Source organism: Bos taurus, chromosome 1, assembly GCF_002263795.3.
Source record: "Bos taurus isolate L1 Dominette 01449 registration number 42190680 breed Hereford chromosome 1, ARS-UCD2.0, whole genome shotgun sequence".
Taxonomy (NCBI): Eukaryota; Metazoa; Chordata; class Mammalia; order Artiodactyla; family Bovidae; genus Bos; species Bos taurus.
Window position 1 is genome coordinate 127,172,385 of NC_037328.1, and position 15,540 is coordinate 127,187,924.

The 15,540-nt window shown below is 45.1% G+C and overlaps 1 protein-coding gene across 1 annotated transcript in view; it reads right to left on the reverse strand.

Moving 5' to 3' along the window:
* The window catches only part of GRK7 (G protein-coupled receptor kinase 7), a 40,291-nt gene extending 27,219 nt beyond the window's left edge, over positions 1–13,072 (reverse strand). Inside the window, 2 exon segments of the mRNA NM_174332.3 lie at positions 10,478–10,915; positions 12,461–13,072. Of these exon segments, the coding sequence (NP_776757.1) occupies positions 10,478–10,915; positions 12,461–13,072 (1,050 nt within the window).
* Between the last annotated feature and the right edge of the window lie 2,468 nt (positions 13,073–15,540).

Consider the following 15,540-nt stretch of genomic DNA (forward strand, 5'->3'; position numbering starts at 1 on the left):
CCGGGTTCGATTCCTGCCCCAGGAAGATTCCACATGCCTCGGAGCAATAAGCCTGTGGGCCACAGCTAGTGAGTCTGCGCCCTAGAGCCAGTGCTCTGCAACAGGAGAAACCACTCCTATAAGAAGACCACACACCACAACTACAGAGTAGCCCGCTCACAGCAACGAAGACCCAGCGTTGCTATGAATAAATAATAAAATTTTGAAAATAGATAAATAAATCCTCCACATGGAAATCTGTTTCTGAGTCAGTTTCTAGTGACACCTACCAAGACACCACCCAAACTGCTTTGCCGAGTGAATTTCTATCTTCTTTCTGATGTCAGTGAGTTTTCCCCTATGGCTGATGCTCAGAGTCTCACATGCGAGTGGGCTCACTTCAGTCACGTCTGACTCTTTGTGACCCTATGTACTGTAGCCTGCCAGGCTCCTCTGTCCATGGGATTCTCCAGGCAAAAATACTGGAGTGGGTTGCCATGCCCTCCTCCAGAGAATCTTTCCAACCCAGAGATCGAAACTTTGTCTCCTGTGGCTCCCGCATTGTGGGCAGGTTCTTTACTATTGAGCCACCTGGGAAGCCCCAGAGTCTCACATGTTAACAAATCCTCCCTGAAGAGCCCCATGTACCACATCTTCACAGCACTTGTCATCATTGAAAGGTTACATTCATTGGGTGAAATGAAGTTCTGTCTCCTTCACTAGACTGTAAGCTCCATGAGGGCAAGAAATGTCTCTTTTTGCTCATGGCTCTATGCCTTATTTTATTTTATTGTTTTTTGAGGGAGTTTTGGTGGAGACCAGCATGTGACAATAAAGTAACCAGAATGCCTGTCCTGTGTGGTTCTCAGAAGTAAATTCTCAAAGAGAAAAATACTTGGAGCAGGGTCATAAGGGCTGTGATATATGTAGTTGTCAACCCAGCAATGCTGGGTCTTTCTTGCTGTTTCAAGTAATTAAAACACACTCAGAGATCTTTTAAAAATCACTTATTTAGTGTGTCCCTAGCATTTTATTCAACACAATAAGAGCTTCAAAATAAATATGATGGCTGGGACTTCCCTGGTGGTCCAGTGGTTTAGAATCCAGCTTACAATGCAGGGGACACAGGTTTGATCCCTGGTAGGGGAACTAAGATCCCACGTGCCACAGAGCAACTAAGCCCATGTACCACAACTACTGAACCTGCATGCCACAACTAGAAAGTCCATGCACCTGAACAAAAGGTCTCACTGCTGCTAAGTCGCTTCAATCTGTCCGACTCTGTGCAACCCCATAGACGGCAGCCCGCCAAGCTCCCCCGTCCCTGGGATTCTCCAGGCAAGAACACTGGAGTGGGGTGCCATTTCTTCTCCAATGCATGAAAGTGAAAAGTGAAAGTGAAGTTGCTAAGTCACGTCCGACTCTTAGCGACCCCATGGACTTCAGCCTACCAGGTTCCTCCGTCCATGGGATTTTCCAGGCAAGAGTACTAGAGTGGGGTGCCATTGCCTTCTCCGAAAGATCTCACAGGACTCAATAAATATCTCATGCAGCAACTAAGACCCGATGCAGCCAAATAAATAAACATTCAGAAAATAAATGTAATGCTGGAGCTCTGTCACCCATCATCCTTCTGAGTGTGAAGAACTGATCAGAGGTAGGGCAAGGTAACCAAACATGTCATGAGCTCTTGGGTCACTGTGCTAATTTCATTCTAATTCCTGACAAAATAGCAAGTTTTAAGGATTGACTCATGTTCCTTAAAATCTGAAGGTCATTGCTCTCCACATAGAACATTGAACTTGAAAAGTCCTAGCACAAGCCCCACTGCCTGATTTTCCTATTATATTTACCTCATATCTCTAAAACTGCCAAGAGTTAGTTTTAATGTGTGCATGTGAATGTCAGCTGGAAACAGGCTGGAGTGCTTATCACATTTATTATAGGTGAATACTGACGGTGGCTGGGACCACAGTTAATGATATTGTGTCGGGCTGTGGGAGGCTGACTCTGAAATATTAGTCACATGTTTCCCTGTAAAGGTTGGGCTCCTTTTCCAAAGTCTGAACTCCATCAGAGGTTCAACTAAGCCTGAGATTGGTGTACATGTCAGACCAGACTTAGGAAGTTATGCGTCATCACACACACTCATTCTGAGTTTTATTCAATGGAGGGTCTTTTACAGCATTATAAACCAGAGGCAACCTTCTGCCCTGTGTGTGAATTTGAAAGTTCAGTTCAGTTCAGTTCAGTCGCTCAGTCGTGTCAAGGTGGAGTCAAAACTATAAGTGCTGTTGAATCTGGCATACCTGGGTTCATCTCACATATGAGCAACGTGACTTTGGATGGGTAACTTAACCTGAGTTTCAACTTCTCCATCTGTAAAATGGAGCTAATAATAGCCCCTACCTTGTAACATCTTTTTGTAAAGGCTCTATCTAGATGCTGTCATCACTTAAGTAAGAGGTCAGAAAGTTTCCAAACCATCGAGCAGTTATTAAGGGCATCCACTGTTTCTGTCTATCTGAATTCCATTCCCATTCTCTTCCATCCCTATTTTCTTGTTTTCTTTTGGCCTTGTGGTGTGGCATTTGGATCTCTGTTCCCCAACCAGCGATCAAACCCAAGGTCCCTGCATTGGAAGCGTAGAGTCTTAACCAATGGGCCACCAGGGAAGTCCCTCCATCTCTGTTTTCTATTGGAGAACACTTTCCCCTGTCTCCGATATTTATATAGGACCGAACTCCCTAGTTCCTGAGAACAGAGACATAGTCCTGGCCAGTGGACTTGGATATGATTGGGCATGTAACTTGAGTTGTCCATTGAGAGTCTTCCCTGGGAATTTGAAGGACCTTTTGTAAAGAACTGTTCCCTTTCCATGAAATTGTTTGGTTGCTAGGATATGCGTGGAGCTGCCAGTGGCCTCCACGTAGGAGCTCCTCAGAGTGAGAGTGAGGCCAGTACCAAGGAGGGCAGAGCTGGGACACAGAGGGAGAGCTTTCAGCGACACTGCTCAGACCCTGGATCAGACCAAACTGCTAGGCTTCTCAGTTATGAAAACCATTAATTTCATTTTCTTGAGTAACTTCACTTTGTTCCTTAAGATCCCTGATTGATAGCCCAGTAAATCATAGTAAAATGTAGGCCATATGTTCATCTTCTGAGTTTATGAGTCTTTTCCTATAAATAATTCAAAGACTATCTCATAGATTCATGAAATCTTATAGATTAAGGATGTCCTGGGGCCTGCCTGAGATGGCTGACTCCGTGAGTCAGGGATAGGTCTGGGACAGGAAGCCAGGGCCTCTGCATTCCAGCCAGTGCTCTTAAGCATCCTTGCCTCTCATTGTGTGTCTTCCTCAGTCTTTCTCAGACTCGGGCAGAACTACCCTCACCTTTCCTACGTGAATCATTGTCCAACTACCCGAAACCAAGGAGACCCACTGGACAAAGGGCATCACCTTCTAGAAGTGGCTCCATTCCCCCAATAACCATGGCCTCTTCCACCGAAGACAGCCATGCTTTAAGAGAAATAGACACAGATGTGGGTCTTGATGGAACTTAGGTGAAGCCAGAGAGCTGAACTCTGGAAGTAAGGCTGTTCAGAGCCCAGGGCCATACTTCAATTCTCATTACTTCATGTGGGGATTATTACAGTAATTCATCATACTTCAATTCATCATATATGCTGTTAATCATCTTCTTAAAGAAGCACTCTGTATAGCCAGACAAAACTATAAGTTGAAAAGATACATGCCCCTATGTTCACAGCAGCACTATGTGCAATAGCCAAGACATGGAAGAAACCTAAATGCCCACTGACAGATGAATGGATAAAAAAGATGTGGTATAAATACACAATGAAATATTACTCAGCCATAACAAAGAATGAAATAAGGCCGCCTGCAGCAACATGAAGGGACCCAGAGATTACCATGTTAAGTGAAAAAGGTCAGAAAGAGAAAGATAGATACCATAGCATTTGATATTACTTATGTGTGGAATCTAAAATACGACATAAATGAATGTTTCTACAAAGCAGAAACAGACTCGCGGTCACAGAAAATAGACTTGTGTTTGCCACGGGGGTGAGGTGGAGGAAAAGAGGATTGGGAATTCCGATTACCAGATGCAAATTAGTACATATGCTGCTAAGTCGCTTCAGTTGTGTCCGACTCTGTGCGACCCCATAGACGGCAGCCCACCAGGCTCCCCTGTCCCTGGGATTCTCCAGGCAAGAACACTGGAGTGGGTTGCCATTTCCTTCTCCAATGCATGAAAGTGAAAAGTCAAAGTGAAGTAGCTCAGTCGTGTCCGACTCTTAGCGACCCCATGGACTGTAGCCTATGAGGCTCCTCCATCCATGGGATTTTCCAGGGAAGAGTACTGGAGTGGGGTGCCATTGCCTTCTCCGATTAGTACATATAGGATGGATAAACTATAGCACAGGGAACTATACTCAGTATCTTATGATAAACCACACCGGAAATGAATATGAAAAAGAACACACACACACACACACACATCTTTGCTATATAGCAGAAATTAACACAACATTGTAAATCAAATATACTTCAATAAAACTCTTTAAAAAAGAAGAATCACTCTGGTCATGCCATTTTCTTGTTGAAAAAAATCTTCAATACTAGGTGCATATCACATTCTTTTCTTGCCTTTAAGATATAGTGGCCTTCAGAGCATCTATATTGAACTTTATATTCAGAGACTGTCAAACATGGATAGCGTGATAACAAACTCCATGAATACAGATGGCAGCTAGTGTGATTAATCTCACTAGGATTTTGTTGTTGTTGGTTTATGGTTTGGGCTCATTTTGAATTAATTGTCCTCATTTTATTTATCTATTTTTAAAATTAATTAATTTATTTTAATTGGAGGCTAATTACTTTACAATATTGTAGTGGTTTTTGCCATACATTGACATGAATCCACTACGGGTGTACATGTGTTCCCCATCCTGAAACCCCCTCCCACCTCCCTCCCCATCCCATCCCTCTGAGTCATCCCAGTGCACTGGCCCAGAGCACCCTGTCTCATGCATCGAACCTGGACTGGCAATCTGTTTCACATATGATAATTTACATGTTCCAATGCTATTCTCTCAAATCACCCCACCTTCGCCTTCTCCCACAGAGTCCAAAAGACTGTTCTTTACATCTGTGTCTCTTTTGCTGTCTCGCGTATAGGGTCATCGTTACCATCTTTCTAAATTCCATATATATGCGTTAGTATAGTGTATTGGTGTTTTTCTTTCTGACTTACTTCACTGTGTATAATAGGCTCCAGTTTCAGCCACCTCATTAGAACTAATTCAAATGCATTCTTTTTAATGAATTGTCCTCATTTTAAAAGCAAGACACTTCTCAAAAATTCACAGGTGTCCGTTTCTGTTTTAAAAAGTCAGGGGACTTCTCTGGTGACCCAGTGGATGAGAACTCGCCTGCTAATGCAGGGGACACAGGTTCAATTCTTGGCCTGGGAACTAGGATCCCACATGCTGCAGGGCAGCTAAACCTGTGCACCGTGACTACTGAAGCCTGTGAGCCCAGAGCCCCTGCTTCACAACAAGAAAAGCCACAGCAATGAGAAGTCTGAGCACCGCAAGTAGAGAGTGGCCTCCCTCGCTGCACCTAGAGAAAGCCTGTGTGCAGCAACGAAGACCCAGTGCAGCCAAAAATAATAAATGAATGAATAAATATTAAAGAAAAAAGAGCCAGAACTTTGGATCTCTGTTCTCACAGTGTGGTCACTGGACACGAGGAGTGGCTTCCCTCCTTAGATGGAAGTGCTCACTCTGTTCTGGGCTCCACGGCACTCGCTTCACTTCTTACGCTGCATGCCATTTGGGTTTGCTCCTTCAGCTCTGCACAATTGTTGTTCAAAGTCTTTTTAATCCACGTTATAGAATTATCTCACAAATGCAATTTCCCTGTAAGGCAAAATGATACATGCTTTCCTTTGATAGGATCCAATCAGTGTCGAAATATTCTAGTGGGTTTCCTTACATTTATGCAAAAATTTAGCAGGACTTTTCTTTACAGTTCTACCTTCATCCAGCTGATCATATTCTGGGAATATAGTGAGATCTGTACTTAAAATTTTTGTTTTTATTTGGTTGCACCAGGTTCTAGTTGGGGCATGTGGGATCATCAATCTTCACTGTGGCATGCAGGATCTTCAGCTGTGGTATGTGGGATCTAGTTCCCTGGGTTCCCTGCATTGGGAGTGTAGAGTCTTAGCTACTGCACCACCAGGGAAGACCCAGTAATTCTTTATCTGGTTTCTTGACATCAAAACATTAGTTAGTTACAGAAGCTGTATAAAATATGTTCCTTTTCATTTCTTCTGTGAAATGGATTGTGAGTATAATGATTTAAAATCCACTTGGGGGCCCAGTTATTGTGTGGGAACTGCAGTAAGTACGATACTGAAGGGCTTCACTTAGCTATGTAGACCAGTAAACAGTGAAGGAGGAACGCATTTCTTTTTTCTTTCTTTCTGTGGCTTTCTAAACCTTCTCTCTGACCCCCTTTTTTCCCTCCATCCTTCCTGAAAATCTTCCTGGGCTTCAGAGGCAGGTCCAAGGACCAGGGCATAAACTTTCTTGGATGGGGCAAGTGGTCTAAACCCAGAAATCTGGTCTCTTGGGACAAAGAGGGACTCAGAAAAGGCAAAAGGGTGAGAGGCCTCTAGGCATTGTATGCACGCACGCTAAGTTGCTTCAGTTCTGTCTAACTCTGTGCAACCCTATGGATCACAGCCTGCCAGGCTCCTCTGTCCATGGGATTCTCCTAGCAATAATACTGGAGTTTCCATGCCCTCCTCCAGGGGATCTTCCTGACCCAGGGCTGAACCCGCATCTCTTATGTCTCCTGCACTGGCAGGCAGGTTCTTTACCACTAACACCACCGGGGAAGCCCTAAACCCCACCAACTGCCCTTGTTATAGTGGACAATACTGAGGAGGCACCAAAAGCTTCCTGCAGGTTCCAAAAGAGCCAGAGAGCTGGATGTAGGAGGAACTGTCCCTAAATATTCTCTTGGCCCATGAACAGAGCTGGAGGAAGACTGAGAAGGGATTTACAAGAGACTGAGCTGTGTGTCTCCTCATCCTTCAGCAAGGTGGAGACGGTGCCACCGGTCAGCATGATGCATGCCCACGGGACACTCAGAAGGAACACTTCCTCTCTGCATAATCAGCAATACAAATTCAAAATAATATACTGAAATAATACACTTCTGATTTTGTGTGCATTGATAGACATGCATTCACGGTGTCTCTCTTTTCATAGTAAAGTCCCAGGGAGGCAAACACTCTGCTTCCTCCCCATCTTCTTGCTTCCTCCACCTCTACTTAGCAGATAGTTATACTGAAGTTCTCCATCCTTCTCCACCGCTTTCTCGATTTCTCCACCTTCATTCAGCCTCTTTCCTTTCTACATGACCAGCAATTTATCTCCCGAATCTTTTTTATTTTTCCCATTATTTTTGATTTTAAGCCATAAGGTATGTAGAATCCTAGTTCCCTTACCAGGGATCAAACCCAGGCCCCGTTGTCCTTGGGAGTGCAGAGTCTTAACCACTGGACTGACAGGGAAGTCCTCTCTTCTGCTTCTAGCCTCAGCATCTAAATCTCCAGTCTCCCTACTTAAAACTCCATCCTGCTCCTTCCTTCATCTCATTCTTTACTTCCAGGTCAATCCAACCTCTGCTATCTGAGTTTTGACCTTGAAAACCTCTCTTCCTGAGGACACTGTGGTTTCCAGATTGTCAAACCCCGCAGTCTGTGTGACCTCTTGGCAGTACTTAACAGTGCTGACCACACTCCTCCCTTAAATCCTCTTTTTCTTTGGCTCCTGTGGCAGAGGCCGCCAGTTATTTGCTCCATATTCCTTAGTAGTTACTTGCTCTCCTTCCTTAGTAACTAGAATTCCTCTCTCCCTCTCAAAAAAGCAAAAACAAAAAAAAGTCATTTATCAGCTGCCCCTGCAGGTGGGGTGGCCAGATAAATGTCCTAGCCAATGAGATTTAAATGGAAGCTGTCAGATGGGCCTTCTAGGGAAGTTCCTTAGAGGGAGATATATTCAGTTGCTGTGGGCATCCCTATTTACTTCTGACCCTTCCTCCTTTCTCTGCCTAGACTTGATGGTTGGGGCTAGAGCAGCCATTTTGCAACACATGGAAAAGGACAAAATCACAGAGATGTGATTTCTGCCATTATCCCATAGCTGCGGAACTAATATCAGTCATCCTTATCTCTACACTACTTGTTACATAAGAAAAATAACCCTTTCTCTTGTTTAATCCACTGTTATTTGGGTTTTCTATTATTGCTAGTGAAATCAACACTTAACTGATACAGCTCCAATGACTCTGCCATTTTCATCCTACTTCTTTAATCTCTTCAAGACCCCTCTTCTTCCACACCCCTACACGTTGCTATTCCTTGGTCCTCTTCCTCCACTGTTTCTCTTTTTTTTTTCTTTGTGTCAGGCGTTTTTCTTTCTTTCTTTTTTTAATTTTATTTTAATTTTAAGCTTTACAATATTGTATTGCTTCTGCCATATATCTCAATGAATCCGCCACAGGCATACATGTGTTCCCCATCCTGAACCCTCCTCCCTCCTCCCTCCCCATACCATCCCTCTGGGTCGTCCCAGTGCACCAGCCCCAAGCATCCAGTATCGTGCATCAAATCTGGACTGGCAACTCGTTTCATATATGATATTATACATATTTCAATGCCATTCTCCCAAATCATCCCACCCTCTCCCTCTCCCACAGAGTCCAAAAGACTGTCCTCCACTGTTTCTCAAACAACCCAGTGGTGTCTGCTGCTTCCCAAGCCATGGTGACTCCAAATTCCAGTGTCTAACTCAGACCTTTCATCACAGCACCTGCCTGTCATAGAAGAGCCTTATATATACTATACTCACAATTAAACTTTCCAGCTTTCCCATAACTGTTTTCTTCCTTCTAGTCACTGGAGCTAGGGACCTTCCCAATTCCTCACCCTCATACTCAGCTGGTCCTGAAATCCCAACAAGTCTCTTTCCAACAGCTCTGATTTACTTCCCACTTCATCGGTCCTAATGTCTTACACAGGCGCCATCATTTCTTCCTGCACCACTGCATATGCTAGCTCCTCTGCTTCCCATCTACGATCAAACTGGTGTCTAAAAGAATGCAAATCTGATCATGTCATTCCTTTTTAAAAATTCCTTCAATAGCTTCTTGTCCCTCACAAGAAAAGAATTCCAATGTCTTTGCATGATCTGAGCCTTACACGTCTTGTCAACATTCCTTCCATTATAGCCACATAAAATCACCTTCAGTTTCCCAAACTTGCCATGATTTTTCTCACTTCCTTGCCTGATTGTCCTCTCTGCCTTGCAAGCTGGAAACTGTGCAGAAACAAAGTTTTAAGTGTATGTTTAGGAACCTGACTTGAGCCTTTATCTTCCTGGGACTTCTCCCATCTTTGTGCACAGAAACTCAATAGTAAAGACCTGTCAGAATTTGAGAGATTTTTGTATTGATCACTTAACATAATGTGATATAAGAATTAATCTTAACATATAAGAATTAATATTCTTATAATCCCTTTTTTAATCAAAGAATTCTCTGCAAGTCTCTTTGGACCAAACTGATCAAAATAAACATCAGTTGCTTTTGTTGACTTGTATATATCTTTTCATTTAAAATTTCACCTTTGTCCAATGTAAAACATTTCTCCATTGTGCACTCAACAGGAAAGGAGATATTTAATGGGCTAAGTGTTGGGGTTTCTTCTATTTATTATCCTATTAAATTTTACCTTCTGTTGCTGCTGCTGCTGCGTCGCTTTAGTCATGTCCAACTCTGTGTGACCCCATAGACGGCAGCCCACCAGGCTCCCCCGTCCCTGGGATTCTCCAAGCAAGAACACTGGAGTTGGTTGCCATTTCCTTCTCCAATGCATGAAAGTGAAAAGTGAAAGTGAAGTCGCTCAGTCGTGTCCGACTCTAGCAACCCCATGGACTGCAGCCTACCAGGCTCCTCCATCCATGGGATTTTCTAGGCAAAAGTACTGGAGTGGGGTTAGAATTTTAGGGTCCAGCCCCTAAAATTTTCCCGAAGAGGAAATCAAAGCTCTACTGATGCAGGAACACAGCACCAGGGAGGTGGTCATGGGCAGGACATACCTAGCTCCTGGCTATGGATTCAGCTCTTGCTATCTATGGTGAAGGCACAGACCACCTCCAATTCACAAAGAAGGCTACCCTCTGCTTCCAATGAGAGGAGAACAAAGTAGACCTCAAAGAGCCAGTAAAGCTAATCCTCTTACACCACTTAAGGCAAATGACAGCACAAGGGGTTTAGGAACAAGAAAATTAGAAGCATTAAGTCCAAGGCTCTGTCTGCTCTGGGAAAGAACAGCTTTCTCCCTTCCTCTCTGACTCTGTGGCCCACCTTTGGGCCAGTGGAGGCTCACTCACCCTCTGGGTGATGGGTTTACCATCCTGGATCTGCACGGCCAGCCCCAGGTCAGACAGTCTGCAGTTGCCGAGGTCGTCCAGAAGCACGTTCTCGGGTTTCATGTCCCGATAGACGATGCCGAGGGAGTGGAGGTGCAGCACGCCACAGGTTATCTGGGCCGAGTAGAAGATCACCCTGCTCATGTCCAGGCCTGGTTCACCCACACTGTAGATGTGGAACTTGAGGTCTCCACCATTCATCAGGCTCATCACCAGGCAGAGATGGGACTTGCTCTCAAAGGCGTACGCCAGAGAGACAATGAACGGGCTGCTGACCCTCTCCAAGATTTCCTTTTCCAAGAGAGCCATTTTCTCACCATTTTTCTTCTTCAGTCGCTTCTTGTCCAGTTTCTTACAGGCATACATCTTACCGGTGTTTTTCACCTGGACAGCACATACCTTAAGGAGAGAAAGAAAGGGAAAACAAGAGGTAGAAATAGACAGCAGTGGAGAGAGGAAGGGAGTGGAGGATACAGAGGATGGAGGGGCAGAAACCAATCAAGGTGGCAAGATAGCAGGCTTACTGAGGAAAGAAAAGCTGTGAGTGAGAGGGTTCTTGGAGAAGGAGCTTCGACCACAGTGAGGTATCATGTGATGCATACTAAATGGGCCATTAAAAAAAGAAGGAATAACAAGTGTTGGCCAGAATGTGGAGAAACTGAAACACTCATGCATTGCTTGTTGTTTAGTTGCTAAGTTGTGCCCGACTCTTTGTGACACCATGGACTGTAGCTCACCAGATTCCTCTGTCCATGGGATTTTCCAGGCAAGAATACTGGAGTGCCTCTTCCTTCTCCAGGGGATCTTCCTGACCCAGGGATCAAACCCAAGTCTCTTGCAGTGGTAGACAGATTCTTTACTACTGAGCCACCAGGGAAGCCCTCATGCATTGCTGGAGGGAACTTAAAACATGAAGACTTTGGTGATTTCCCAAAAAGTTAAACACAGAATTGCCCTAAGACAAGACCCAGCAATTCCATTCCTCGCCACATATGAAACAGAAATGAAAGCAGGTATTCAAATAAATACTTGTACATAAATATTTACAGCAGCGCTATTCACGATAGCCAAAAGGCAGAAACAACCCAACTGTCCATCAATAGATGAACGGATACATGAAATGTAGTATTCCCATACAGTGGAATGAAGTATTGATCCACGCTACAAGGTGAATGAACCTCCAATACACTACTCAGCAAAAGTACACTTTTCAGTGAAAGAATTCAGAGACAAAAGCTCACATATTGTATGACTCCATCTATATGAAACATCAGAATAGGCAAGTCCATAGAGGCAGAAAGTAGCCCAGAGGCTGCCAGGAGCTTGGGGGTTGGGGTGGGGAAGTAGCTGTTAATGGGCACAGGAGTATTGAAAATGGAACTAGAGATGATGGCTGCATAACATTGTAATGTATTAAATGCTATTAAATTGTACACCTGAAAATGGTTAATGGCTAATCTTATGCAAATTTCATCTCAAAGAATTTTTTTTTCTTCTTAAAAAAAAAAAAGCTGAACACAGCAGAGGTGCAAAACAGATTTATAGACTCTAATTCAAGATGATTGTTTTCTTAGATACCTGAAGTTTTTCTCAAATTACCTCCATGAGCACAAGTAAAGGGGAAGGGAACTCTCCCATTGTATTGATGTCTTGATATCATTCACCAAAGGGGCATTTCAGAGTGTTCCTGCCTCCTGGAAACCCCATGATCATGATTCCTGGCCAGTTCCACATCTTGTTTGTTTTTCCTATGGCATTCTCACTTTATTTCACCCAGCGACAAAAAAGAAGAGGTGAGAGCAAGCTAGGAATGCTTTCTCCACATGTGGCACTGAAATTAGTTCTAAGATCCCTTAAGATTAAAAAGAAGACAAAAAGAAGACAAACAGAACTCTATTATGCCGTCTATCTCCTCTTTCAGCCTGGCTCCTCGCAGACACCTACCTCCCCGAAACCACCTTTCCCCAGCACCCGGAACTCTTCAAAGTACTTGTCTGACACTGGCTGCATCTCGAAGACTTTCCATTGCAGAAACTTGTCATAGAAGGGACTGGCTAGGAACTCCCGGAAGGGCTGGTCCTGCAGGAAGGCCATGACCTCGGCCTTGGCCAGCTCCACCAGGGATGCTCGATCGTCGTCGGTGGTGGCTGCTTGGCACTTGGTGACCAGAGCTGGGCTGAAGAAGGGGTGTGGGCGCCCCGGGACAGGGGCGGCGGCACAAGTGGTCACCAGCCCCTGCAGCGCGCTGCCCTTGGCGGGGCCCTCTTCGGCCAGCTCCCAGCTCTGCACCTCCTCCAGAAAGCCCCTGGCCTCCTGGTATGCAGGCACCGTGGCCAGGAAGTCCCGGAAGAGGCGGCGGCCGATAGGCTGCTGCTCGCACAGACTATGGAAGTCGGTGGCCAGGGCCTGGCGGAGCTGCTCGCAGCTCTGCGGCCCGGGCAGCATCAGGCTCCGGCGCCGGCGCTGCAGCTCCTTGCTGTCGGCGTCCGAGGACTTCCGAGCCTGCAGGTAGGCCGTGTTGGCGATCAGGTTGTCCAGGCCCCCCATGTCGACCATGGCTGAGCACCGATCGTGCTCCCCTGGTACAGACAAGGAAGGATGGAGAGCGGCGGCGGTGGAGACGCGGTCAGGCCCGGGGCCAGCTGGCAGCTCTCTGATCCGAGACGCAGTGACTTCCAGGGGATTTACAGCGAATCTTTGGGGTGACGGATGGGACTGGTGGAGGGTGAGGAAAGAGGTTTCTCTAGTAAGAAGCTTTGCTGGCTATGTATAGCTGGCCAGGGACGGGCGCATCACGGATCACCCAGCAACCTGGAACACCTGCAGGGTCTACCTGTTCATCCCCTGGCCATGTTCCTCACACCTGCTTCCTGCATCCAGTGACCAATCACCAAAGGAAAAGACTCATTCTACGGTGATGCGCTGTTTGCTGTTGACAGCAGTGTTTGCAACTGTGTCTGATTTTACATTTCCCAGCAAGTGCAAGCTCTGTAAACCTCTAGGAGAGACGGGTCAGGAAGAGGAGCTGTGAGAAGCTGGAGAGGTTTTCCTTCCCCCGGTCTAGCAGCCTGATACAGAGCAGGTTACAGAAGGGGATGCTCTGAGCTGCGAGTCACTGGACATGTTCCCAGAGGCCCAGGTCGTGACTCTCAGGGCAGGGGCTGTGGCTCTCCCATGGCCGGTGGCACCCTCAAGTGCCTGTGGAGATCAAGACATGGCTGCCTTAGTTCTGAGGAGTCTGTGACCTACAGTACCCTGTTAAAAGGGGAGGGTCACCCTGACCCGGAACATCCCGTGAAATGACATCAGCAGGGAAGTCGCCCACTTCACGGCAGGTGGCCCAGAATCTCCCAAGGGCACAAGCCTAATGAAGGGGACCTGAGAGTGAAGGGGCTGTGTGTGGAGACCCCAAGCAGGGATGTTCCAGGCATGGCCCCTGGACACCTCGGCCCAGGCTGCTTCATGAAACCAGGAAGCTTCCCTCCACGGAGATGACTCTGAGCTGCCCCAGACCACGACCTCACAAAGAACAGAAATTGGTTTAGACAGAGATCAGGCTAAGAATCTCTGCTCCAAAAATAACACTTGCGTCCTACAGGGAGAGAATTCTCGGGCTTTTTCTTCACAAAGCAAGGCTAAGGCAGCTTAAAAACAAAGTCATTCAGTATTATGCCAGAGTGTTTAAAAGGGGAAAAAGAGAGAGAGGAAGGAGGACGGAGGGAAAAAAAAGAGCTGGTCAGTCTTTTTCCAAACAAACAACCTCTAGCACACTCTCTGTCAAAACATCACTGTGATGGCCATGGTGGGCCTGAGCAGAGCCTGCCACCTGGCCCCCGGAGCAGATATGCGCTTGGCCTCACGCTACCAAGAATTATGTAATGAACTCGTGGGTGCCCTTTGGCTCTGCACTGCTGCGCTGTAAACCATCGGACCAGTGCAGAGGTGGAGGATCTGCATGAGTGACCACTGTTCAGAACCATCATCTGCTTTGCAACCCACACTAAAAATGTTGATACTTTTTTTTTTTTTTTTGTCTTTGACAGGTCATCCCAGGCTCACATTTCTGAGTAGAGAAAAATCAATCGGAGACTCTCCCCTAAGTGGGAAATGACTTTCCTGTTTTTTTTTTTTTTTTAAGAGTAAGGTTCTTTTGTTTATTTTAAATGTTTATTTACTTATTTGTCTGTGTTGTGTCTTAGTCACGGCATGTGGGATCTAGTTCCCTGACCAGGAATCAAACCTGGGTCCCCTTTGGGAGCTTGGGATCTTAGTCCCTGGACCACCAGGGAAGTCCTTATGAATATAGTGGCAATCCAGCAGGGCAGAACTTTGAGAAAATGGTATGGCTGTCATCACATCACTATTTAACCTCACTGAAAAAAAGATGTTTTTCACTGATGCCTGTATCTGCTATGAGCTGCTTGATCCCACTGGCACGGATACTTACTTTAAATCACCAAGTGATCACTTAACCCTGCACTGTCCAACACATAAATGCAAGGCCACAGGTGTAATTTCAGATTTTCTAGCAACCACATTAAAGAAACAAGTGAAATTAACCTTAATAAGATATTTTACTTGGTCCAATATGTGCAAATTATTATCATTTCAACTTATATTTGATATAAACATTGCTAATGGGATATTTTACATCTTTTTTCGTGTCCTGAGTTTTCAGAATTGACTTTGTATTTTACACTTACCAATTCAAGTCAGTCACATTTCAAATGGTCAGTAGCCACATGTGGTCAGTGGCCACCTTGTTGGACAGTATGGACAAATTTTCTTCATGTAGCTTTGTCATTCATAAGTAAGAGAAAGTTTTTCTTATTTTTTTTTCTAATTAGTAATACTATAGACCATCTGGGTAAAAAAACTCTCTTAGTAATTAAACATGATCTGACTGATGAGAATGGAATTTAAATAGTATGTTACAAAGTTTAGAATTTATAAAATGATTATACATCAACTACTGCAATTTTAAAGAGTACCATTATTTTTAAAATTTTACCCACTTGAAACAA